General features: G+C 35.7%; 2 protein-coding genes across 5 annotated transcripts in view; one reads left to right on the plus strand and one right to left on the minus strand.

Annotated features, from left to right (window-relative positions):
• Positions 1 to 19,736, minus strand: part of LOC110446867 (kinesin heavy chain-like) — a 47,667-nt gene extending 27,931 nt beyond the window's left edge. For 2 of the 3 annotated variants that reach the window (XM_021492207.1, XM_021492205.1), the window contains exons 1-5: positions 19,645 to 19,736; positions 9,616 to 9,962; positions 8,652 to 8,766; positions 4,678 to 4,828; positions 3,556 to 3,770 (exon numbers count right to left, since the gene is read on the minus strand). In XM_021492207.1, the coding sequence (XP_021347882.1) occupies positions 3,556 to 3,770; positions 4,678 to 4,828; positions 8,652 to 8,766; positions 9,616 to 9,850 (716 nt within the window). In that variant the 5' untranslated portion in view covers positions 9,851 to 9,962; positions 19,645 to 19,736. Of the gene's footprint in view, positions 1 to 3,555; positions 3,771 to 4,677; positions 4,829 to 8,651; positions 8,767 to 9,615; positions 9,963 to 10,549; positions 10,633 to 19,644 lie in introns of those variants that run through there. The other variant, XM_021492206.1, reaches the window with a different exon arrangement.
• LOC110446868 (archaemetzincin-2-like) lies at positions 1 to 26,730 on the plus strand. 2 transcript variants are annotated; one of them, XM_021492210.1, is made up of 3 exons: positions 1 to 80; positions 22,305 to 23,251; positions 25,444 to 26,730. In XM_021492210.1, the coding sequence occupies exons 2-3, from the start codon at positions 22,322 to 22,324 to the stop codon at positions 25,648 to 25,650; spliced, it is 1,137 nt and encodes a 378-aa protein (XP_021347885.1). In that variant the 5' UTR covers positions 1 to 80; positions 22,305 to 22,321; the 3' UTR covers positions 25,651 to 26,730. The 2 variants fall into 2 exon arrangements, with proteins under 2 accessions (XP_021347885.1, XP_021347884.1); XM_021492209.1 differs by lacking the exon at positions 1 to 80 and adding an exon at positions 19,976 to 20,111.
• Positions 26,731 to 26,847: the final 117 nt, after the last annotated feature.

The following is a 26,847-nucleotide window of genomic DNA, read 5'->3' on the forward strand; positions in this document are numbered from 1 at the left end:
CTATAAACATTGATATATATTTATATACGTGTAGCTAGGTAAGGTAGTGAAATGTCTCGGAGAAAATTCATTTATATGAGGTACGTATACACATTATTTCATTCAAAACATTTAGAAAGAGGAAATAATAGAATTCAGAATGATTGTGATGAACACAGTAAAATCTCAGCCGAAAAGCCTCATTTTAGACAGATCAAATCTTGTCCCCATTGGTTGAGATTTTCCTGTATTTAAACAATCATTTTTTTTTCGTTTGTTCACCTACATTTAAGAGTTATTCAACAAAGTGGATTTGCAGCTGTCTTAGAAAAGTGTGTTGAAATTTCGGATGCATTCCTAGTATATGATAACACAGTATATGAAGTAATGACACTTTCCTATCGTGAAGAGGTTAACTGGGAATCACTTCAGACAATGTGTGAGCCGGTGATTTACACTACTAGACTGGGGTAAGGAATACAAATGATGACATATATTACCTTTTCTCTATCTAAAATGGGAAGAAACCTGTATTAAAATTTTGGAGAAATGTTTTTCATCAGAGACATCATATGCTACTGTAAGTATGTTCTTAAATATTTATTTATTAACTGCGTTTTGTATATGCGTCGTCCTTTAAAAGACATTGGCAGAACAGCTCTATTTGACTAAAATTGGCGCCAATAATTAACCATAGTCATTTGAGCGTCTGACGCAGGGGCATTCTCCACGTTATCCAAAGCGAAGAGACAAGACTCTCATTGAACAAGGTTAATCTATGACATCATAAGTAAACCACATGTTACGTCACAAGACTTTTTGCTTTCATACTCAAATGAAATGCAATTCTGCCGGTAATGTTCATAACTTTTATTAGTGGCTTGCAGCAGAAATGTAAATATATAAGTGTTTTACCTTTTTATCTTCGAGATTGAAAAAGTTTTGCAAGGCATTTGGATAAAAAAAGTGTACATTCAGTATGTATATAACCATCACAATGTCTCTAAGACATTCCATATCTCTTACATGATTGACTAACAGTCTGAATATATATTTGTTCATTTTCAAATCTGATTTCTGAATATTTATCGGTCATAAAGTGTAACTTATAATTGGCTATAAACTGATCTGTCCATTAAAACACTGCTGTCTGCCTTAGGTGGTCTTTATAGACAGGTAGGTTGCTTCCTACTTATCCATTAAAACACTGTTGTCTCCCTTAGGTGGTCTTTATAAACAGTTAGGTTGCTTCCTACTTGTCCTCTTTATAGACAGGTAGGTTGCTTCCTACTTATCCATTAAAACATTGCTGTCTCCCTTATGTGGTCTTTGTAGACAGGTAGGTTGCTTCCTACTTATCCTCTATATAGACAGGTAGGTTGCTTCCTACTTGTCCATTAAAACACTGCTGTCTCCCTTAGGTGGTCTTTGTAGACAGTTAGGTTGCGTCCTACTTGTCCATTAAAACACTGCTGTCTCCCTTAGGTGGTCTTTAAAGACAGTTAGGTTGCGTCCTACTTGTCCATTAAAACACTGCTGTCTCCATTAGGTGGTCTTTGTAGACATGCAGGTTGCTTCCTACTTATCCTCTTTATAGACAGGTAGGTTGCTTCCTACTTGTCCATTAAAACACTGCTGTCTCCCTTAGGTGGTCTTTATAGACAGTTAGGTTGCTTCCTACTTGATGTCTTTATAGACAGGTAGGGTGCTTCCTACTTATCCATTAAAACACTGTTGTCTCCCTTAGGTGGTCTTTGTAGACAGGAAAGTTTGCTACCTACTTATCTTCTTTATAGACAGGTAGGTTGCTTCCTACTTGTCCATTAAAACACTGTTGTCTCCCTTAGGTGGTCTTTGTAGACAGGTAGGTTGCTTTCTATTTATCCTCTTTATAGACAGGTAGGTTGCTTCCTACTTGTCCATTAAAACACTGCTGTCTCCCTTAGGTGGTCTTTATAGACAGTTAGGTTGCGTCCTACTTGTCCATTAAAACACTGCTGTCTCCCATAGGTGGTCTTTGTAGACAGGAAAGTTTGCTACCTACTTATCCTCTTTATAGACAGGTAGGTTGCTTCCTACTTGTCCATTAAAACACTGCTGTCTTTCTTAGGTGGTCTTTGTAGACAGGTAGGTTGATTCCTACTTATCCATTAAAACACTGCTGTCTTCCTTAGGTGGTCTTTGCAGACAGGAAAGTTTGCTACCTACTTATCCTCTTTATAGACAGGTAGGTTGCTTCCTACTTGTCCATTAAAACACTGCTGTCTCCCTTAGGTGGTCTTTAGAGACAGGTAAGTTAGTTTGCTACCTACTTATCCTTAATAAAACTCTTTGAAATCTCGCTTTAAGAAATGAGGAATTAGTTTTCAAAATACAGAAGAGCCAGATATTTTAACATCCAGTACAATTATATGGATTCTATTACAAAAATGTAAACAAGCAACTCTGAGTAAGGATATGCCCAACATATTAAAATTCAGCTCCTTTGTTGCAACCAAGAGCACTTGAGGTTTTTATAATTCACATAATCAATTTAAGTTGTAGAGAGTAAAATGGATGTACAGGAAAACATGATCCATACAAAATGAGACAATAATATAAGCAATAGAGATGCACTGTACAAAAACTGTGATTTTTTTTATCTTGATGCAAATGTTAGATGAAGACATTTCAATTAAGAATGAAAAGCATGCACTGAATAACACTATTCTTATAACATTGCTGTGAGTAGCATCAAATGACAGCTAATGGCTTTTGAGGCAATTAAAAAATATTAAATAATTTCAACTGATTGCTCAATGAACTACGGTGTTTATTAAACAGTAATTCTCTTTTGAAGCTTGTTTAAAATGTATAAGAATTATTCACCACAATTTTGCAGTGCAAGGGGAATAACTCTCTGCAATTCAGATTATCAAATTATATGATAACTTATATGATGTCAATATCTGATTCAAGTTCTGAATTGTGCAGAAGCCTTTCCAGGAACATTTTAAGGGGGAAATTGTATTTATTTCAAAGATATGTTAAAACAAGGTAGAAAAATGACAGTGTAATGTAAGAGAGATTTTACACATTCACATTGGCACCAAATTGACCCTTGGATATTCCTTTCTAAGAATTCCATTACTCTTTATAACAAAAAAATATATATTTTGATTTTAAAGTCTCCAAAAGGACAGTGGGGTAGTATACTGGTTGCAAAAGTCAGTGACCATTGATAATTAACAACTTAAGATTCTTTGCTGTAGGTTACATGTACCTTACAGTCAAATTAAACGGCACATGTACATTCATACATAGGTATTCAGTACTTATTTCACCACAGTGTAAACAGAAAGTATTTTTAGACAGAGGTAGACATAATATGGACGTGTGTTGAAAACCTTGGCCGATTTTTTCACATTTGCAGAATTTTTCTTACAGGGTAATGTCCCAATAACTGTCTTAACCAAAGCCTGCATTTAGCAGAAGTTACAGTGCAGTGTTCTGAGTATAAACTGACTGACAGTCAAACAATAGTTTTGGCATGTTTCCTGTTGATGTTAAAATATAAATGACAGTGCTGTGACTTACTTGATGATGACATCAGAGTTGGGTTGTTTGGCGGAGAGCTGGACAGTGAAGACAGCGTGAGAACGCGAGGATCTGTCGTGGACGGTTGTCGCGGCGACTCGTCTGTTAGCCTGACCCTGTAGTAACAAGTTCTGGGCCACATCCTCACTGGCCGCGTAATGAACAGACAGATTACGTACCACCCACACGCCACCCGCACCCTCCAACACGTTTACCTGTACAACAAATATTAGTTGAGCGATTAACGTGTGATAATTACAAACCAGAGTATAAACCTACTGATATATATATGTTATGTTATTTTAACCTGTTTACAACTGATAGATTATATATCTCTGAAATAATTATCAGTAAAGTAGCATGCACTCTTTAATTATGACATGCAAACTAATGTAACCTAAATCATGACACGCTTGGTCCATTCCCAAATTGTTGTATTTGAAGTAAAACATTAGGCTGGCTACTCTATCATGAATTACAACAAACTGATTGGTGTTAGATGATATGAAATCACGGTTTTGAAAATGTAATCATGACTTTATCAGTTTTTGGGAACCATTTTTTGGAAGGCCTAATGCCTAATAGTCTTGTTACATCACAAATAAAAATAAATGCTACTGTACATAATTATTAAGATAGTGGGTGTACTTGAGATTTGACAATTAGAAAAGCTCAAATAAGATCATGGTGAAAAACCTGTGTGTTTAGTACTTTACAGTGATTGCCTTATTTTGCAGGATTCAATTATGTACCTAGTATCTACAGTGTTTTTGGTAGATTTTTACAGACATGGGGTCTCAAAAAGGTGGGCAATCCCACAGGGAAAGCATGAGTCCAAGACTCAAATGCCAAAGTCCAAAAATCACTGTATCTTCCTGAATAATTTTTAATTCAAATCATAGTTTGATCTTCATTAACTTTGCACTTAAATAATTCTTATTTAAACGAATACATGCAAAAGAAAGCTGGCAGTCTAATGCATGATGACAAACATTACTCCAGAACAGGTAAAAATCATGGCTTATACATAGTAGCATTAAAGTGACCTTAAAGCTTCCTGGTGACCTTTAATTTGGAGACACAATAGACTGGGTCCTAAATTTAAGTGACTGTCTTAGTTACCTTGGGGAAGGGTGTGACAACAGACTGGGTCCTGGCACCGGGGTTAAGGAGATCGTAACCAACCTCCTTGTAAATTTCCAAGTAGGATATGTGTATGCTGATATCCTCATCCTGTCTTTTCTCCAGTTCCTTGTAGATCATAGACAGTGCCCTACAACATCAAATACAATACCATACGTATATATAATAACAAAATATGAAAAAAGCTATTAACAATGAGTCCTATATTTTATAGAAAGATATTGTTGACTGTCCTAGTTTAAGCTGTTGAATGCAAAATAAATTGTATAATTACATGAAACATTTCTGATACATTGTATCTTATTCAGTTTTATGTTTTAATAAATTTTTATATTTTTAATTTGAGTTAGTTGAAATATTTATATGTACTTGCTGCTCATGGTTAAAAATATATATGAAGGGTAAATTTTCATTTTGTATACAATGTTATTGAATTTGAGCAAAAAGCAAAAAACAGAGATTTCTGCTGATATACCAAAGGTCAAAATTTAGACCTAATCCTTATGAAATTTAGACATTCTCCCTTATTGAATAGAGAATATCTAGTCAAACAAAATATAACAAGAGGCCCAGGGGGCCTGTATCGCTCACCTGGATATCTATGCCCAGCTGCAATAATGGTATATATATGTCTATGGGTTCAGGATCTCAACCCTTTCAAAGTTATGGCCCAGAAATTAAGTCCCTAAGGGCCCCAGAAGAGGCAATACTAATATCATAATTGTGTGTCTCTTGATGCCCATCGATGGTATGCTCACTGTATATGGTTAAGGGGTGGGGATCTCAACCGTTTCAAAGTTATGGCCCAAAATTATGTCCCCAGGGGTGGGGCCAGAACCAAGAGTCAATATTAATATCATCATCATCATCAGATTGTGTTTGTCTCTTGATGTCCAGCAATGGTATAATTGTTATGGGGTGCTCATCCGTTTCAAAAGTTATGGCTCAGAAAAGAAGTTCCAAGAGGTATAGGGCCAGACCAATAGGTCAATTATAACATCATGACTGTATTCTTTATGTCTATAAAATGTATATATTGTAATTATGGGATAGAGATCTAAACTGATTCAAAGCTATGTCGCAGAAGTTAAGTCCCTAGGGGTGGGGCCAGACCCAAGAGTCAATATTAATACAGTATCACGATTGTGTTTTTCTCTTGATGCCCAGAAATTAAATGTATGGTTATGGGGTAGGGATCTTAACCGTTTCAAAGTTATGGCCTAAAATTTAAGTCCCTAGGGGTCGGGCCAGACTCAAGAGTCAATATTAATATCATGATTGTGTTCATCTCTTGATGTTCTGCAATGGTACAGTATATGGTTATGGGGTGGGGATCTCAACTGTTCAAAAGGCTCAGAATTCAAGTCCCTAGGGGTGGGTTCAGACCCTAGGGTCAATTCTTTTATCATGATTGTGTTAGTTTCTTGATTAGCTCTTTTAATTCTCAGCCAGTGTTTACATGGTAATACGGTTGGGTTCTCGATAATGCCAAGGTTAAAAATGCTTTTTGGTCCCGCCCCTTAGACCTAGGGATCAATTGAACCCTTCAACAGGTACAATTTTGAATCCTCCAAAACAAATATGGTTGAAATCCATCATTTTGTTCCAGTGAAGAAGAAATATGGCAAAATTTCCCCTTTATTGGCCTTGCCCCTCAGCCCCCAGGGGAGCCACATCTTCCATTTATACAAAAGAGAATTCCTCTTGCCCAAGGATGTTCTAAACAAAATTTGGTTAAATATCCCTCTATTCTTACAGAAGAAGAAGAATTTTAAATGATTTATCTAAATTCCCCCCACTAGGGCTCAGCCCATCAATTCCCAGGGGGGCAATATTGTCTATTTATACAAAATTGAGTCCCCTTAACCCAAGGATGCTCTACACCAACCACATTTGGTTTGAATCCCTCCATTCATACAAAAGAATGCTATGTTCTCCCTAAATGACCCCGCCCTTCTGTCCCCAGGGGAGCCACATGTACCCTCTGTTTATATAAATTGAAATCCCTTTGCCAAAGGATTTTCTAGCCAAAATTGGTTAAAACCCCTCCATTTGTACAGAAGGAGAAGAATTTTAAATGATTTACCCAAATTTCGTAGATAAGGGCCCTACCCCTCTGCCCTCACTGGGGCACTCCCTCCGTTTATACAAAATGAAATCCCTTTTGAATTGGCTGATTCAGTCTGTGACGTTAGGCACTAGTCCGATGCCCACGACTACTAAATTTAAGTCTGGACTAGTATTGAAAATATTTAACTAGTCCGACTGGACTAGTGGCAATTTAAATTTTACCTCCAAAATAATGGAAATATTGTTCATTGTATAAAATTTTGCACAATAAAGCTTGTCACAAGTTTTAATCCCATCGTAAAATATGGTATTCGTCGAGGCGTTCGAAATTGAAGCATTTCGATGAGCGAGACTGGGTACCGGATTTTAGAAGTTACCGAACATTACTTCCGGTTTATAACCACGTGAAACCAACCATGGCGATGTTGCTAAGCTGGAGAAAAAGTTCAAAACCAGCTAAGCCTGTCCGTGAACCGACAGAAAATGATGCTCTAACACGAAAGCAAAATTTACTGTTCTGGCTAGTGCTTAACGGCTCAATAAAAACAACAGTAAAACTGTATTAGAGATAATTGGCGATCACGTTCGGTGCTGTTTCTAAAGTTATTGAGAAACATTTTGTTTTGATTTCTAATATTTTTCCAATTTATATCACAATTTACGCTTCATGCTGTTAAAAAGACCAGTCTGTAAATTGGACTAGCAAATTTAAAGTCGGGCTATTAAAATTCTGGGTTTACTGGTCCAATTGACTAGTGAGGAAAAAAGTTAACGTCACAGACTGGGACTCAAGACCAAATTAAGTTAAAATCCACTAAGCTATACAGGACAAGTAGCGTTATAAAGTAAGAGTTGACTGACGGACGCTGCGCCATGGCATACTTAGCTCACTTGCCATACGGGCAGGTAAGTTAAACAAGAGGCCCATGGGCCTTAACGGTCACCTGAGTCCTACAGTAAAAAATTGTTTAGTATAACGTAAACTTAAGTTTGTCAGGACCATGAGCTGATCATTCCTACAAAGTTTCAGTTCAATCGGCCAAGTAGAACTTGACTTTAAGTTTGAAATAGTTTTTTCAAAATGGCGGCCGTGGCGGCCATATTGGATTTCTGATCGACCCGAAAAATAACATCACTTTGCCAGGACCATGAGTCGATCATTCCTATTAAGTTTCAGTTGAATCGGCCAAGTAGAACTTGACTTTAAGTTTGAAATAATTTTTCAGAATGGCCATGTCGGCCATATTGGATTTCTGATTGACACGAAAAATAACAACAATTTGTCAGGATGATTCCTACAAAGTTTCAGTTCAATCGGCCAAGTAGAACTTGACTTTAAGTTTGAAATAATTTTTCAGAATGGCCATGTCGGCCATATTGGATTTCTGATTGACACGAAAAATAACAACAATTTGTCAGGATCATTCCTACAAAGTTTCAGTTCAATCGGCCGAGCAGAACTTGACTTTAAGTTTGAAATAGTTTTTCAAAATGGCGTCCGTAGTGGCTATATTGGATTTCTGATAGACCCGAAAAATAACAAAACTTTGTCAGGACCATGAGTCGATCATTCCTACAAAGTTTCAGTTCAATCGGCCTAGCAGAACTTGACTTTAGGTTTGAAATAGTTTTTCAAAATGGCGGTCGTGGTGGCCATATTGGATTTCTGATCGACCCGAAAAATAACAACACTTGGTCAGGGAGATGTCAGTAGCCTTCCCATGAAATATTAATGAAATCCTTTTGCTAGTATTTCAGCTTAAGTTGAAAATGTTAAATGTTAACGGACGACGACGGACGAAGAAGGATAGCAATAGGTCACTTGAGCTAAAGCCCAGGTGACCTAAAAATCAATTTTCTAGATTTTGCTTCTATGTACCTACCTTGGCTGAAGTCCTCTATGGGCATAGGACTTAGATCCACCCTCCACTGTGAAGGTTTTACCTGTCCCAGTCTGACCGTACGCAAATATTGTCCCATTGTAGCCATTGAGGAAACCTATAATAGACAAACATACACATTAATAACAAGTCTTGATTTATTAAAACATGTTTACAATAAAGTTTATACACTACTCAATTAAATACTTCCTGAAAGTGTTTCCATATCTATAAAGAGCTGGATAAACATGGATTAGTAATGACTAATTTTTTAAGGGTTATTGGAGGCGGGATTAAAGAGTTTTAGTGGAAGCTCGTTTAACATGGATTAGTGCACATGGTGGCTAGATTTACAAGGGTTATTGGAGGCTGGACTAACAAGGATTAGTGGCAATTGGATAGACATTGATAAGTGCACATGGTGGCTAGATTTACAAGGGTTATTGGAAGCTGGATTAGTGGCAATTGGATAAACGTGGATAAGTGCACATGGGGGCTAGATTTACAAGGGTTATTGGAGGCTGGACTAACAAGGATTAGTGGAAATTGGATAGACATTGATAAGTGCACATGGTGGCTAGATTTACAAGGGTTATTGGAAGCTGGATTAACAAGGATTAGTGCTGACTGGATTAAGAATGGTAAGTGGTGGCTGGATTAATATAGATAGGAGACAAGAAAATAAGGATAAGTGGTCAGTGCTGGGTTAATGAGGATTAGTAGTAGCTGGATTAATGAGGACTAGTGGATGCTGGATTAATGAGGACTAGTGGATGCTGGATTAACAAATATAGTGGTAGATGGATTGTAAATGGATGATGACGTGGCTGCAGGATTAACAACCATAAATGATGGCTCAGGTTTAACAAAGATTATTGGTGGCGGGACTAACAGAGTAGTGGTGGCATGATTAACTAGAATCAGTTGTGGCCAGGTTGTTCCAATTGTAGACAATAATCAAGCTCACCCTCTACGATGTCCTTTGCCGCCACATCAAACACCTCCTCCTGTGTAGCTGTGTTGTTGAATATGTAGCTAAATTTGAACTCATGGCTTATCACAGCTCCCCGTGACTTCCCACTGGATGTAAAATCACGCAACACTTCAGGAACTCGTAAATACAGTGTTTCCTGGCTAACCTCGAACTCCGGGTAGTAATCTGGTGTCGGCTTTATACGACAGAATGTTTTAATCTGAGGCATTCTGCTGTTTTGTTGTTAATTACCAAGAATCTGAATACACAGAAACGCCAAGGTTAAAGGTCATCCTGTTTTGTATTTTTGTGAAACCACCAGGTTATACCAGTGAAACTCCCTGAAATATATAATGAAATATATTACTATACAGTTAGACAATTTTATCTCAACTTTGGGAAGCCACCATTAGCTCTTAATTATATGTACTGCTAACTGGTATGTAACACAACAATATTTTGGTGCTTCAAAAATGTTGTTACAGTTGTAGTGTACGTACTTTACAAGATTTAGGGGTCTCCCTTCCCTGTTGTCTAGGCTACAGGACAAGATGTTGGATACACCCTTCCCTGTTGTCTAGGGTACAGGACAAGATGTTGGGTACACCCTTCCCAACTGTCTTTTATGTATACAGGATAGGTTTTTAGGTATACCACCCTTAAAATTTTCAATTGTCAAGTTTACAGGACAAGTCTTTAGGTACACCCTTCCCTATTGTCTAGTATACAGGACAAGATTTTAGGTAAACCCTTCCAACATTTCTAATATACAGGACAAAAAATGGTTAAAATATTGGGAATTTTACTTAAAAGAGGTCCAATGGCTACATGTGCAAGTAACAGGACAATGATATGTGGTAGGGAAAAAGTTTTATATAAAATTATATATTATACAAGATATATATCTGCTATCATGTATCATACTTACATGGTCATATGTTAAATAAATCCCTTGTGATCAGGAATTCTGAAATAAGTTTGTCCCGATCCCTGTGTTATTGTAACTATGGCCATTTATATGTTAACTGTAAAGAGACGAGAACGGCCACACACATATTTCACGGGCTCAATGTGTTAGCTCCGCTAGAAACCCATAAAATAGTTGAACAATACAAGGCTCTGTGTAACTAGAAATGTGACTTTACAAGGTTTTTTAAAACAACAAAAACAGTTTTGATTTTTGACAATAGCTAATTGTACTTATAATGTACACTTGTACCAATGTATATATGGCATACCTTGTAATATATACCCCACCTATAAGGGTGAGTCAAGAACAATTTAAAATCTTAAAACTATTGACGAAGAAATGAACGGAACTGTTTTTAGCCACATAATCAATGGAGGGAGTGGGAAAAAATACTTTGGTTAAAATATATTATTTCATACTGTATACCTGTGTATTACAATTATATCATTAGATCATCTAATTATACCTGTCACAGGTTTTTTCAAATATGTTTGTGTTCCTATTGAAGAGTTTGTTGACCTTCAAGTATATTAACTATATACATGCAAGACATAAAAGTTTGGGTACAATATCACAACCCCCCACCACCTCCCCCAAATTCTGCAGCCCAGTTAAAACATTATTGACCCTCATTCACAGACTTTCTCAGGCCTGGACTTTTTCTTATATTTTAATTTAGAATTACAACTTTCAAGCTTGATCAAATTGAGTCAGGAAAAAATTAAGATTAGTATTGAAGAGAAAGTGTCAGAGATTTCTTTTTCTCTATCCATTTTTAACGTAAATTATGATTACCAAATGTGTTTTTTCTGTTGTTTATTATTATAGATTTCTGAATTTAGGATTTATTTTATCAAGTTGAAATTTAAAACACAAATTACCATATTAATATATCTCATTTGAAATGGCCATGAAATGTTTGCCCCATAGATGTGAAGATTTGTCAAGGTTATTACATGTACATTGTATGTAACAGTAGCTTTAACAGTCTTAAATACATGTGTACCTGTACATGTAAACGTATTTACAATGTAGTATTCAAAGCAAATAAATCAAATTATCAGATCTCATTGTGTTAAGTTAATTAACCATAAACCCTTTAAAAGATGACCAGATCTGTATTGATTTCTATAGGAAGGGAAGCAACCAGGAGTCAGCTTAAGGCCTTGGAGTGTATTTAAACCTTAATGGGTCATGATCAGAGACTATATAAATGTATGTACCGGGTAATTTGTAAATGGTAAACACACAATCAGGAGGATATTTTTCCCTCAAATTAAAACACATTGGAGAACAGATATATTTTATGCGAAAAATCAATATCACTAAATAAACACAAATAAAATATTTATCTGTAAATGGTAAAAATAGTTAAAACTATAAAGAGACAAAATGTAGCTTTTCAGGAAACAATTATATTGTTAAAATCAATGGAATTTGCAAACTTAAAGTTTGTTTAAAGGGGCTGGTCAGGGAAAAAAATACAAAATAAATGGGTCTAAATGCGTTCTCTGGCCTTCCAAAGGTTATACCACGGCAATATGATGGTCGAGTTCAGCTTGCAATGTCCAGTTTTGACCACTGAAGTATTGGGGAATCCCCGCGTAAATTTAGCGCAGATCTATTTATAATATGTCACGTGGTTGTTTCGAAAGTGAAGCAGTGAAGATAACAACAATAGCACGCCGTCATGTGCCATGTCAGACTCAACTAGCGGACAAGACAGCAATACTTTACGTAAATAATTGTTTTAAAAGGTCATGTATGATGCAAGTGTAGTATTCCTACCTATATGTTGTTGTTATATATAACGGTATTGATACCTCGTGCCTGACATGTCTTTTGCATGCATCTTTTTCTTTCGCCGCAATGTTTACATTTGGCATTGTTGATGACGCGCGTGCGGTCAAATTACATCACTGATCTGGGTCAATTGAGAGTTTTAGACTGTCAGGTGACGATTTAGGATTTCTTTAATATAATTATAATTTTTACTCTTAGGGAGTGAATTTCAGCAAAATTTGAATCGGTATATTTCATAAGAAGGTATTTTAAACATGTGTATGCCATTTTAGCAAATATGACATTTTTTCCCCGACCAGCCCCTTTAACATGTTATCTAACTTAGGACCTTTTACTTGAATTATGGTATAAATATATTATATATTATATAATGTTATAATGGCAGCTGAAAGTACAGCGTATCACCACCGACTTAGATCTAATTCTGTGGTATCACTTTCAATAAGCTCTGAGCTTATTTGTCATATATTTATATTTTCAAAACAATTACTCCATTCACATTTGTTTAATTATACTTCAAATTTGTACAATATTTGAATTTTTGAAAGGGCCTACATTTTGTAAATGAACAAAAAAATGAATTTGATGGGTCTTTCTTGCATCTCCACCATATTATCAATTGTCTGATGATTTAGGAACAACACATACAAAAAAATAAGCTCAACTCAGGTACATTATTAAAAATTGAAATATTCCTTCCTTTTAAATGAATTCATGATAGTTCTTGAAATATTTTCATTTAAAAACAAGTACAGTATGTAGCAATATACATCTCTAACATTATAACTGCCAAGTTCTTAGCAACGAAAAGAGATCAAAATGCAGGTCAATTCTTCTAATTGCAGACCAATCTTTTAATAAATACCAGTAAGTTTAGTGCAGACCATTCTATTATTATATATACATGAACTAACATGTCTTTTTAAAAAGTATTTTAACATGTATATACATACGTAAAGCTCTACAAATTTTGTAACACTTTCGATGGTGAGTTTAACTCATTCACCCCTACAATTTTTTAACTGGACTTACACAGCCGTTGATTTGGTAAGGTTCAAGTGTTTTTTTAGGGGTGAATGGGTTAATTATTAGTAAAGAAGTGCATAATGTAGGAGATTCCAAAACATACTGTAATATGTGCAGGTCAAGTGCAGGTCATCTGCAGGTTGACGTGCATAAATACAAGAGATCTGACGCTGGCCAGTTATACAGAGAAAAACCCCAGCAATAAATGAACCTATGAAATCCCTATGCAGTTCACAATTGAAATCATACAATCACTTGTTTGTTGAATTTTTAAGATCTAATATTTGTAAAACGCCTACCTCAAATATGTTAACACCTGATTAATTTTAAGAACAGCATAAAATAACCTCCATAGAATGTATTATAAAACACAAGAACACTTCCTTTCAGTACCAGCCAAGGACAGGTGAATTTAAACACATTTAATTTCTAAATCATTTTGGCATCTTACCAATAAATCAATAAGGACTCAGGTAACCTCACATGTTTAAAGTTGTACAAGAAAACATTACGGTCCATTCTATAGAGAACAAATTATCAGCTGCATGAATGTTCACCTTCAGCTCCCAAGGTTTCTTTACATTTAATTTCTGTGCTGTAATCACTATATAACATCTACTCTTTTCATGTCCTTGATAGATCTGAATCTTTCCACTTATAATACCGAGGACTTTAACATGATGAAATCTTCTGAAATATTACAGCCTTATACTAATCATATGTATGGCACCTTCCAATTCATTAGAAGAATCCAGCAGCTTTTCTTCCCAAGTACCCGGTACAGTGGCTGGATTATATGAGACAATTGGATAGATTGGAAAATTTTGTAAAGAAAAGGGCAAATTCATATAACCCCTAAAACAATAGTAATATAGGACAACCATTACAGTTTATATTATTAAAGGAAACTTGCAACTCAATATTATCTATCTATCATGCTACTGTGGGGCTTAAAACAAATGTACAACATTTTAGCTTTTATTAAGTAACCTATATCAATACAGCAATACAAAGTAAACTGAAATAAATGTTGTATTAATCACATTGAGAATGAAGTTTGATATTTAGTTGATAATGAGAAAATAGGAACAATCCTAAAAAGCTCGGCAGCATTATAATATCCTTGGCATCTTAACTTTATACCAAGAAGTAATATATAACGTTCAAAATAGCTTTGATGTAAGTATATGATTAAAGCTTTTCTAAATTTTACTCAAACAGCCAAATTGCAAATAGGCAAGAATATTGATCCAGGCTCTCCAGGCTATTGAAAAAGTGAATATTCCTGAAACCAGTTCATGATGTTAACTTATCCAGTGTAGTATATAAATAGTAAACACACTTTTCACAGGAAAATCAAGATGACAGCTATCGACTTCAAAACATTTCTGAACTTTTAACCATGCAGAAGAATCCGTCAGATGGAGATATGTTTCATTTGGAGGGAACTGAAGTGCAAAAATGTCGGCATTTAATTTACAATGGGTCGATCAGTTTGCTCCCAAATCCCACATCTCAGGTGACCGTACATTGAGATACCGTGCAAATCTCACACTTATCTTCAAGTCATTCAATGGTGAATTATTTTATGTACATATATCTCAATATAAATGTGACCGAATCTACTACACACAATTCAATCACTAGATTGTATCGGATTAAATCTATCAGACCGAATGACAGATACACAAAATTCTATAGGTTTGTGTATACAACTTAAGCTAGCCAAATCTTGGCTCCAAAACTTGAGTTGTCAAGGAAAAATAAGTGACTCAGGTTTTGATGGAATAAGCTTTTTGCAATACGAATGTACATTTTACATAAAAAGTTCAACTCATAACAAATATTTTTGTTTCATTTTTGTGACAAAAGCATGTCTGCAGAAAAGATTTTCTATGACATTTTTATTTGCTGTGAAAGACAGTTTGTGAACAATACATTAGTCCTTTGAAGAAATGTTCTTGTTCAACGTAATTATGACTAAAAAATAAACAATGGAAAGAAAATCATCTAGATTTGAATTAGCAAAAATCTAAAATATTGAATTTGGAAAATGTGATCTACATGATAGACCTCAAACTTGCAGAAAACAAATTGAAATCATCCACCTGAACTATTTTACTATTCACCGTTATCAATACTATAAATCATCCCAGCTAGTGTACATGTAGCATTTGTACGTTTCCTCCACCCTAGCTGGTTTACATTGAATTAATAAAAAACACCCACATTATTTTGTGCGGTCCAAATATTAAAAAAAAATAAAATTATACAGTATAATGTATCTTATTGCCAATTCAAGGTATACAAATTTTAATAAAAATATACAGATAAAGGAAAAGATTTTGTAATCACAAAAAGAGAAATGAAATTCAAAACCTACCTGAACCTTCTAAAGCGATGACTGCATTGATATTAAATTGTATAATCTGATTGTGCAAATGATGTTTTAACAATGTTTGTGTGTTTCTCTCTCCCTTAATCTTCCTGGAAGTAAAGAGTACCATCAGAATGGATAGGTATATATATGCTGTAAACATTTGCGGTGATCATACATGTCATTTAGAGCTGAAATAATGGCTTATACAAGTACATCTATATAGTAGATAATGTATGACGTTGAACCATTGTATACACAGCATGTTGACTTGTTTTATTAAGTGCCTAAATTTCTTCATTTCGTTTCTTATCTGAAGATGTTAATGTAAGTGAGACATATTTTTCGTGGACAGAGATCAGGTAGATAAGAGGATGGCTGATGATACCTGGAGCATACAACAACGGTCCACCCTCGATCCTATCAAAGAAACTGTCTGGATACTGATAACACACATCGACGTACACCATTGATCTCCGAGTTCTACAAGATAAACCTCTTATCACCGCAAACAATGCAGACAACTTATGAACCAAATTTATGAAAGAATGTTTACCGATTTAAATGAAAGTAAATATTAACGTTTATTACCTAGGTAAAGGCTGATATGAAGATTTGTTTCCTGAAACGAATCATAAAATGACTGAGGTTGCATCCTGAGGGAAACGCATATTATGAAACCCTCAAATCACAGTATCTACCACCAGGGGAACTAATTGATTATTATACTGGGAAAGAACTGAAAGTGAAAATATACTGGGTATCACTCATTAGATTACTTTTACTTCTGTTGAAAAAATGTCGTGTGATATTTGTCCAAAGGGTAGAAATTCTGCATACACCAGATGTGACACTCCTGACGATGTGGGGAGGCAGGGAATATCCGAGTTCACTTATTCAAATAGCTTTTCCGTCTGATCAACCCATATATTGTCTGATATATGTGGGTGCATTATATGGATTTATATGAAAAAGTGTACCATGTTATAATACCACCCTTTTTAGGAAGAACTAAACAGTATATGTATATATATATATATAGATGGGCACATCCTCAAAATTCCAGGGCTTACAGTCTCTTCTGTCTTCTTCATCCCTGGGATATGTTGTGACAAAATCAAAGGCTCTGTATGCACCACCTTGACAGTTGTGGATGTTTATACAAGGAGACAAGTTTAATCCTTTGTTGTACATCAATAGAATAGTGCAACAGCGCAACAGTAGATCTGAGGCTCTAGAGTTGTGTACATGTGTTAACGCTGCTCCTCTGTAATCTTAAAAGGATAGGTATCAGTCTTTCGATTTGTAATTTTGTTTAAACCTTTCAAATAGTTATTATGTAACATTGTGCCTTCAATTTTGTCATAACATATTGTATGAAATTCAAGGGTGTAGAGTGCCCCTGTTAAACATGACTAATTAACAAAAAGAGGTGGTCCGTGAGCTATGTGTTGTGTCATAGTAGATTTTTGATTTCAGCACCTTTAAACTCTCTGATACCAAATGATGTTGAAGAATTCCACATTTTCATATAGTAGTGCGCTCTGGCCCCAGTCATCAGTCATCTGATCAGTCAAAATGTTTTAGCATGGTGTCGGGGCCAGAGGAAACTCGGGCTATAAGGTAAGTCTTGTTGGTTCAGATAGCCTTAAAATTATTTACTTGCTTGCTCTGGCGTTCTTCTTATTTTACCTTCATTGAACCCCATCTTCTACTTCACTTTACTGCTAGCAGATAGTCGAGGAAGCCTTGCCCTTCCCCTCTGTGTTTTTAGATTGATGCTCTTATGACTGGATGTTCAACTTATTGAAGGTGAGCGTTTTTACGGACGAGGTGTGAAGTCAAGTTTAGGGAAAATTTAGTCCGAGTTTATTATATAACCTGGAGGAAATAGTCAGCAGTGACCTCACCAAAGATCCCCGGAAATTAAGGTCCTATATGAAGGGTAGGAAGCAGGACTCCAGCGGAATCACTTCACTCAAGAACAGAAGAGATGGCTTCCTTCACAGTGACACGCCGACCTTGAAGGCCACTATACTTATATTAACCAACTATCCCAGTCGGTCTACACTAGAGAAGATAATGAAGATATACCAGACAAAGGGCCCAGTCCTTTCCCTTCCATGCAAAGGATTCAGATCAGCGCTGCAGGGTACAGAAGCTGACCTTGGATGCATAGGCTTGTAACCAGGACCAGAGCTGCCAAACCGATGTTATCTTACTGGACTTCACAAAGGCTTTCGACAAGTTAAGGTTCCTTATAAGGGACTACTAAAGAAGCTGGACTACTATGGAGTGAGAGGTGCTACCCTGCAGTGGATCAAGGATTTCCTATCCAAACAGATTCAATCTGTTGTATTGGAAGGCCGTACCTCTGATTCACTTGATGTTATCTCAGGGGTTCCCCAGGGGACAGTACTCGGTCCACTTCTTTTCCTGGCCCATATCAACAACCTGCCTGAATCAACATCAGATGCCAGGTTATTTGCAGACGACTGTCTCCTGTTAGGCTGCATTAGAACATAATGCGACGCCCAGACATTACAGAATGACATCACCTCACTAGAAGAATGGGAGGAGAAATGGCAGATTCATTTCAATCCTGAGAAGTGCATTGTCATAAGGATCTCAGGGAGGAGACAGCAGTTACCAACATCCATTTACCCTGCATGGACACCAGTTAGAAGTTTTTTACAGCGGAAAGTACCTGGGAGTGCTTATCAACGAGAACCTCACCAGGAACAAACACATAAACAAGTGTGCCGGCATATAGGCATCAAGGACTCTTGGGATTCCTCAGAAGGAACATCGGTAGGTGTACCCCGAGAGTCAAAACCAACATGTACGTACTACAGCCTTGTCAGGCCGACCCTGGAGTGCACAGCATCAGTGCAGGATCCACACCAAGCCGCCCTTGTCGCAGAAGTTGAACAGGTCCAGCGACATGCTGCCTGCTTTGTCTACAATAACTACTATTCCAGGACTCCCGGATGTGTTACAGCCATGATAGAACGACTTGGGGATGGGAATCTCTACAACAACGTGATCCAAACAGAGACTTATCACATGCTATAAGATCATGCACAAACTAATTGATGTTGACCCAACCCCATATAACAAGGCAAGTGACAGCAGAACAAGAAGACAGCAGACTACGACAGAGGAGAGTGAACAAGGAAGTCTACCAGTATTTCCTTTTTTACCAGATCCACCAGGGAATGGAATAAACTCCCAGAAGAGGTAGTAACATCAGCTACACTTGATGAGTTTAGGGCCAAGCTCAATACCGGCCATTGCTTGGACGCTCAGCATCCGGTAGACTAGCAACCTCCAGTCCTGTATATAGTTTTAACATGACTGTTTTTAACCATTTGGTGAAGCCTACTTTTATCAATCAATTGCGCTGATTCAATTTACAATTCAGTATTAGGAAATCAACTCAATACCGAAAGAAAAAGAAAAAGAAGAAGAGTTTCCGCTTGCCTAAGACTGGGTGTCAAACCCAGTCTTAGACATTTTGACAGATAGATGCATGCCTGGTGTAACCTAAAGCTCCTACAGTATAATGTATCTGTCAAAATCAAACACACTCCTTTTTCATCTGTTTATATCTTGAATAAACGTTAGCGGATTATGTGTCATCGATGGCAAGTCGGTACTTTTAAGTGTTAGTCCTTAATCAAAATACATTTCTTAACATGGCACCAAGCTATAACTTACCTGCCACTGCCAAACGCGTTGGCACCAAAATTAGCCAAACTTTCACGTGTTCGGAATTTTATAATAACGATTCCTAAGAATAGATAAAGTTATGTGCATACCAAATTAGTGTTCTCTGTATACTTACATGTTAGTTCACTTCACAATTTGAGCTAATTAATCCCTGTTGGCGAAATGTCACTTTAGTTAAAGTTCGACGGTCCCAGCATGTTTACCGTGCCCGCCATACTTGTTGCCACGGGCTAGCTAAATTTAAAAATGTGAAATAATACGCAATGTACCCAGGTAATATAAATATATAGTTTCCTATTTTTTCCAAATAAATAACATTTTTTACAATTCTTTTCTAAACAAATTTCTTTAAGCTTATCTAAAGATACATTTTATAAATAATGTTGTATTTAAGTTTAAATATTTCCACTTGTTTTAGTGTTATATTTTGCAATATGTATATTACCAAGCACCTGCTAAAAGAAAGATGGCTGACATGTAAACAATTTTGGCTGGCAAGGCAACAGGAAATGGAGAAATGGGTGATTTGTAGAATTTTCAGTTGATTTATTATACTTCTGGTTTGACGACGACTAACTTATGGTACGTGTGTGATATTCTCAACAATGTTATATACTTTACGATATCCATTTTGTTTTGTCAAATGTTAAAAGGCCCTAGAAAAAAACAGCCATGATTATACCTCATCATCATCATCATCATCTTCCTGGACAGATGCTGACCCTTAGGGGTGCGCTGCTCAAGCGACATGGTGACCATACCTGTATATGTGTATTAGTCTGTTAGTACACTTTCACTTATATAATGTTAACAGGTCCATCACACTCAGCCGATTGAGCTAAAACTGATATAGCTGTTAAGACCACCAATACAGTCATGAAGTGGGGAAGGGCCATTCTTATTTTCTATCCCGATTTCAGCTGACATATCTTAAGAAATATTTCAATGAAACAAATATTTCAAACTATCAGTTATTCACATTTGTTCGTTACAGTGACAGTTTGAATGACACTAGACATATATTGGTTGTTGAAGTAAATACATAAAATGTGGGTATACAATTTAGCTATACTTTTTATGTGATCTATGTTTGCGATTATGACAAAACCAAATTGGATGAAAATAAATGCGTTTCATGTCTACTTGCTCTAATACTACGTCAAACTCAGATGCAAATGTTGTTTGGTAAAATTTTCACTTTTAGATATTGATGTGTGAATATATAACGTTAGTGCAGGCAAATTCGTCACATTAGTCGGTCCACATTTGTGACATCATCAGGCCTTCTGTGGTTTTGCTCAAAGGTGCAGGCAGTTTCGCGACCTTCAAACATTTAACTAATTTACAAGTAATGTAAGTGTTGAAATGTAAAATTTTGTATGTTTATGTTATGCAAGCCGCACTGATACCAACAGCTCCAAATGTGTTTGTGTAACAATGATAAGCATTGAAATACACGGCTTTTCTTAGTTTTGATAGTTAGTTTTCGGTAACTTGAAGAAACTGATAAACGTTGTTTTAGAAAGATGGCTGGTATCGACTGAGATGATGTCAATTTACATGATACGCAATAAAGACTCGGTCCTTAACAAATATAAACTTCCAAATCGCTGTCCAATATTATATTTGGTATCTGGTCCGAATGAGATGGTCCAGGGCTTTCAACGATCCCCCCCCCCCTGACTTAAACTACAAATTGCATGAAAATGGAAACTGACGAATGATCAAATCGCGGGGTATCTTTCCGATCGTCATTTCCATAAACACGCATTGGATTGTCAGTACAAGTAGAAAAACAATTTACTTGCATTAACTGCAATTAGCGTTAAGATATCGGTATTTTCATGTGTATATGATAAATTTACACCAAATAACAACCAAACTGGCCTCAGATTAATGAGTTTAGTTGACGAGATGTCCGTCACACAGACCAAAATTTTAAGATTTGTTGTGTTACAAGATAACTGTTTTAATTAAAAGTATAACTTTTCTCTTATACCTCTTCTTATCAAATTATTTGAAGGCTTTAACTGTATTGAGGACTATGGTGACGTTATTTACGTCACATCTTATGTATTATGACGTCATATGGCATTTTCGTCACAGGGTGGCGAATTTGGATGCATGGCGAATTTGCCTGCACTTACACTTACATTATGTAACGTTACATGGGGTATTTCTGTAGCGAAACTGGACTGGGTCAATAGTCGGCGACCAGAAAGCTCAATTGGCAGAGCATTCATCTAGATTTCGGAGGGTCCCCGGTTCAAACCCAGGTCAAGCCGAGCTTTTTTCCGCTCCTGTTTAACATTTAAATAGAAGGAATACAAGTGATTTGTCAGCAGATTTCAGAACATTACAGTTGATTACACTGCAAATATATGACTCTAAAAAGTCGCAACATCGTTAAACTGGCTCTTACATATACATAATAACTATTCATTTTATAATAAATATTCTGAAGAAAAAGAAATTCCAATCAAAATGAGGCAATAATTTAGATTGTAAAATGATGTAACAGGAAAAAGAGAGAAAGAAACGGCCAGCCAAACTCTAGATGGGTGCTTTACCAATTGAGTAGTTTCTTGTCGCCGACGCAACCCAGTACAGTTCCTCTACGATGGGAAAGTCCATATGTATGTTCATTGCTCAAGACTCGCTTTGTAGATGTAAGTCTGGATATAAATTGTCATATTATAACTGTACATTTTTTTTTAAAGTTTCATTCCTTAATGTACAGGTTTAATACTAACCACAATATCTCTTTTTGTTCAGCTCTGAGAATAAGAAAGATGGGAAGTACAGCATCCAAAGATACAACCAGTCCCCAACAGAAGTTCCTGATTGGCAATTTGTCCAGGAAGTCAGATGTTGACCTGAAATTTTACCAATTGAGTTACCACTGTCTTCAGAATTCCCCAAGTATGATAGACAACAGAAACAGAGATAGAAAAAGGAAGGGGTTAGAGAAAAATAGAAAACAGATTCAGAAAAGTCAAGGCAAACATGTAGAGAATGAAATCAATCACCTGGAACATTGTGATTCATTAGAGAGTAGACTTAAGGCTAGAAAAGATGTTGATGAAAAATTAAGTCAAAATATAAGTCATGAGTGTGTTGGTGATGACGCTCTTATTACCTTTCCTGATTTGTTTGTTCCCATCCTTGGTACAAAAAAGCTGATGTGTACACAGACATATGTAGCTTGGCGTTCAATTATGGACCTAGAAAAACTCAAGTCACTTTTTGTCAAGAAAAGAACTATATATCTTGTGCAGGTAGATAGCTTTCCAGACTTCCTAAGTAATTTCCGTATCCTGTTTGATTCCGAGGAAATGACATTATTCGAGCTAGCACAAACATTTCTTCAAGTGTTTTTCACAGGAATGAGGGTAAAATGGATTGAGGAAGTATCCATAGCACAGAAAAAATGGAACATAAATTCAAGGCATCATGAAAAGACAGGAAAATTTCAGTATTTAGTCACAGATTTTTTTCCTCTACTTCCAAAAGTTTGTCCAAAAGATGGCTATTGCATAATGGGGTTGACATGGGCAGACCTGTACCCAAAAGAAGAACTGAATTTTGTGCTTGGAGAAGCCCACAATCCGTTCAAGTCTGGGATGGTCAGTTTTGGACGATTTGAACCTAAGTCTTACAACGAGGAAACCCATAAGGATGTTACATCAGTCACCACCGAAGTTGTTTGGAAATTGTTAAAGGTAAAAATAATAGATGTAAATGTTCATAGGAAAAAATCAATCTAATTAAGATTATACCTTCACATTGCTCCCTTTTACTAATATGTTGCGACATATCAGTTAACGGGAGCGATGCTAAGATCTAATTTTGATTAGATTGGAACAAAATGCAACACCAATTTTCATCACTAAATTGGTATATCATGATTATTTATAGAACTTCTTTCACTCTATAAGCCGTTAGATTGCAGTATTGTTAGCTAGGATACAGTATTGTTAGCTAGGATACAGTATTGTTAGCTAGGAAACAGTATTGTTGGCTAGGATACAGTATTGTAAGCTAAGATACAGTATTGTTAGCTAGGATACAGTACTGTTAGCTAGGATACAGTATTGTTAGCTAGGATACAGTATAGTTAGCTAGGATACAGTATTGTTAGCCAGGATACAGTATTGTTAGCTAGGATACAGTATGATACAGTATTGTTAGCTAGGATACAGTATTGTTAGCCAGGATACAGTATTATTAGCTAGGATACAGTATTGTTAGCTAGGATACAGTACTGTTAGTTAGGATACAGTATTGTTAGCTAGGATACAGTATTGTTAGCCAGGATACAGTATTATTAGCTAGGATACAGTATTGTTAGCTAGGATACAGGAAGATACAGTATTGTTAGCTAGGATACAGTACTTTTAGCTAGGATACAGTACTGTTAGCTAGGATACAGTATTGTTAGCTAGTATACATTATTGTCAGCTAGGATACAGTACTGTTAGCTAGGATACAGTATTGTTAGCTAGGATACAGTATTGTTATCTAGGATACAGTATTGTCAGCTAGAATACAGTATTGTTAGCTAGGATACAGTATTGGTAGCTAAGATACAGTACTGTTAGCTAGGATACAGTATTGTTAGCTAGGATAGAGCACTGTTAGCTAGGGTACAGTACTGTTAGCTAGGAAACAGTATTGTTAGCTAGGATACAGTATTGTTAGCTGGAATAGAGCACTGTTAGCTAGGATACAGTACTGTTAGCTAGGATACAGTATTGTTAGCTAGGATAGAGCACTGTTAGCTAGGATACAGTATACATGTTAATTCTAGTTCTGAGGAACTGCTCGAACTCATTTTGAAAGCAAGGTAGAATATTAGATTTACACACCAACCATTATGATGAGAAAATTCAACTTTCTTTAATTTTTTAAACACAATGATATAAATAACAATTCACAATTTATTTCAATTATTTCAATATCAAAATGTATTAATAATTTCCCATGTCTTCACATCTAAATGTGTCTGACAATCATAGGGCATCTCACTTCTGGTTTAGACAACCTAAAAATAAGCTCAAGTGTTTATTATGATATAATGGTTATTATAATATTTTTCTCTGACAAAAAGAAAATCGTAATATGGTGTTTCCACTGTAACATAATACAGGCACTTGCCATTATATTAAAATGTAAAACATATCTTACTTCTCGCACAAAAATTGTTCTAACACAATACTCAAATACCTAATTTTACAAACAAATACAAATTGTACTGAACCTTTTTTTTGTATCAAATAAGCAGAAGTTGCAAGGAACCCTAATTTGTATACAAATTAATCATTTACTCGGGACCACACTTTTGAAAAGAATAGCGGTATCATTGTGCTTTAGATAATTAAATGTGTCAAATTGAATTAGATTGTGAGATATATAAATTGGTTGTCAATACGCATGCAAAATACAAATGATTTTTGAAAATCATTATAGTCAAATTGAAAGTTTATATATATTGAAAGTTGCATATAACATATACAACAACATCGGGCATGTAAACTTATAAGTAACATCATTCTTTTCTATTATTCCTTTTATGTGTTATAATGAGTTCTAGACTCAGTTAAATTCTCATTTGTTAACCTATAAGAAACCACCTGATGTGATCATGACAGCTGATGAATATTTGGTTGTAGAATTCAGTTTTAGAAAACGTACACCAGCAGTGGATCAAATCACTTATCAAGTGCAAGATAGACAACAAACAATTAAGATCTTGATCATGTGTTATACAGTGTGTGGAAAAACATCTTATCAGTAAGCCAGGGGAGATAATAAAACACTTTTTCTATTAAGACATTCTTTGATGTAAAAACTATTTTTAAGTATGTTAAATGTATGTCATATGCTGTAAAAAAATCATATTTTCTATTTTCAGTGCCTTAGCCATGAGCTTTGTCACCTGTTTGGAATGGCCCATTGTGACTTTTTTAGTTGTACCATGAATGGAAGTGGTTCTGTGGGAGAAGCCATGGATCAGCCATTGTTTCTGTGTCCGGTGTGTACCAGAAAACTCCAACACATTTGTAAATTTGACATTCTGGAAAGATATGAAAAAATTGGAACAATTCCTTGTGGAGATTAACAGAAAATTTCCATCTGAACGTTGGGATAAATCTCTGCTTTGGATACAAAACTGCTTGAAATATTTAAAAACAACTGCAACATATCTTTGATTTTTATTAAGTGCTCCAGTAGGGATACATCCATCAAAATTTAAAAAAAAACACTGCTTTATTACAGATTATCACTAATCGTATGTGTTATCCAGGCTTGTTAAATACAACCACTTACAGCATCCTGGATAATTCACCTTGTCAGCTACTTAAGAGTTTTATGAGATTTTACCTGTAAGGTATTTTGGTACACAGAATGATAGGAAATATATTTTGTTTCAATGTGAGGTGACAAAAAGAAAAAGCCCATTTTGTTTTATTACCATATTTGAAGTTAAACCTGTTTTATCCATAGGGTATTAAAATTGCACTTATAATTATACAGGATGTACAAATGATCTAGAACACTGATTGGTAAGCAAACTTGTAGTCAGTTTAATCACAGGTATCTGCATCTGGAACATAAGATATAAAATAGTCTTCCCTTCCCTACTATATTGACAAGATAATTACACTCCGAAAACTGCAAAACAACCCCATACTTCTGTTCCAGACTTGAGACGTCTGGAGCTACATGAATGATTATATGGTGAAAATTGCTGCTGAATCAGTGATGACCTTTAAATCTAAGTGTTCATTAATATTATTTTCTTGTTTCCTAAGACTGTGTAGAGATGATTTATGATTATATACACAGTATAAACTATTGTTATTTTTTATATATGAAATAAATTGAGGTGCTGATTGATACCTAATGCATTAATCTCATTTACCAGGACAGTATTCTCATAATGATGGTCTATTCAGTTAATTAGCCATGTTCAAAGATAGAATTTACAGTCTGCTACAAAAATAATCCGAAATTATTTTTGGAAATTAATCTCATTGGGTACAATCGTACTGGTGTCTTAAAAATTGTGCCCCTTTTATTACTATGATGTCACCAATAGATAGACAATCTATGACATCACACAATGCTGTACTGTTGCCATGCACCTGAAGAACTAATACTGTGATAACGTTACTGCAAAATGAAACGTCTTATTTTGTCCATTAACTTGTTTTTTTATTTATATAAGTCTAAAATCATTTGAAGCAATGATCAAATTAAAATTTGGTGGTGTAACATTAAATCTTACCATCATGTTCTGAGCAAGTGTCTGGAT

The sequence above is a fragment of the Mizuhopecten yessoensis genome, unplaced genomic scaffold (assembly GCF_002113885.1).
Source record: "Mizuhopecten yessoensis strain PY_sf001 unplaced genomic scaffold, ASM211388v2 scaffold3023, whole genome shotgun sequence".
Lineage (NCBI taxonomy): Eukaryota > Metazoa > Mollusca > Bivalvia > Pectinida > Pectinidae > Mizuhopecten > Mizuhopecten yessoensis.

Coding starts and splice junctions, on each gene's coding strand:
- LOC110446868 (XM_021492210.1), top strand. CDS start 22,322: ATGGGAAGTACAGCATCCAAAGATACAACCAGTCCCCAACAGAAGTTC. Junction 23,252..25,443: donor TTGTTTGGAAATTGTTAAAG/GTAAAAATAATA, acceptor TTCTATTTTCAG/TGCCTTAGCCATGAGCTTTG.